Source organism: Eurypyga helias, unplaced genomic scaffold (assembly GCF_000690775.1).
Source record: "Eurypyga helias isolate BGI_N326 unplaced genomic scaffold, ASM69077v1 scaffold29591, whole genome shotgun sequence".
In the NCBI taxonomy this organism is placed as follows: Eukaryota; Metazoa; Chordata; class Aves; order Eurypygiformes; family Eurypygidae; genus Eurypyga; species Eurypyga helias.
Genome location: NW_010231940.1, coordinates 1 through 689, shown reverse-complemented (window position 1 = coordinate 689; position 689 = coordinate 1). Strand labels below are relative to the sequence as shown.

The window sequence follows — 689 nt, the reverse complement described above, 5'->3', positions numbered from 1 at the left end:
TCCCTAGGTCTGTTTGGAGCCAAATCTTGTCTATGTGTGTGTCGCTTTGTCTCTTTTAATACGCTGCCCTGACTTGCTTGCTGCGAAGGGAGTATGCATCTGGAGATCAAAGTTGCTCTTAACTTCATCATCTCATACCTGTACAACAAGCTTCCTCGGAGGCGGGCAGACCTGTTCGGTGAGGAGCTAGAGCGCCTGCTGAAGAAGAAATATGAGGGTCACTGGTACCCAGAGAAGCCTCTGAAGGGATCTGGCTATCGCTGCGTTCACATAGGGGAGACGGTGGATCCGGTGGTGGAGCTGGCAGCCAAGCGGAGCGGGCTGGCCGTGGAGGATGTGCGTGCCAACGTGCCGGAAGAGCTGAGCGTCTGGATCGATCCCTTTGAGGTTTCCTACCAGATTGGCGAGAAGGGCTCGGTTAAGGTTCTCTACCTGGATGACAGCGATGGCTGCAGCGCCGTGGAGCTGGACAAGGAAATCAAGAGCAGCTTCAACCCCGATGCCCAGGTGTTTGTCCCCATCGGCAGCCAGGACAACTCGCTGTCCAACTCTCCGTCCCCTTCCTTCGGCCAGTCGCCGAGCCCCACCTTCATCCCCCGCTCTGCCCAGCCCATCACCTTCACTACTGCCACCTTCGCTGCCACCAAGTTCGGCTCCACCAAGATGAAGAAGGGCGGTGGAGCTGGAGG

General features: G+C 57.3%; 1 protein-coding gene across 1 annotated transcript; it reads left to right on the top strand.

Moving 5' to 3' along the window:
* Nucleotides 1–13: 13 nt before the first annotated feature.
* TOB2 (transducer of ERBB2, 2) lies at nt 14–684 on the top strand (the record flags this gene model as incomplete). Its single annotated transcript, XM_010161267.1, has 1 exon — nt 14–684. A coding segment is annotated over exon 1 (591 nt), but the record flags the coding sequence as incomplete, so codon positions are not given.
* Between the last annotated feature and the right edge of the window lie 5 nt (nt 685–689).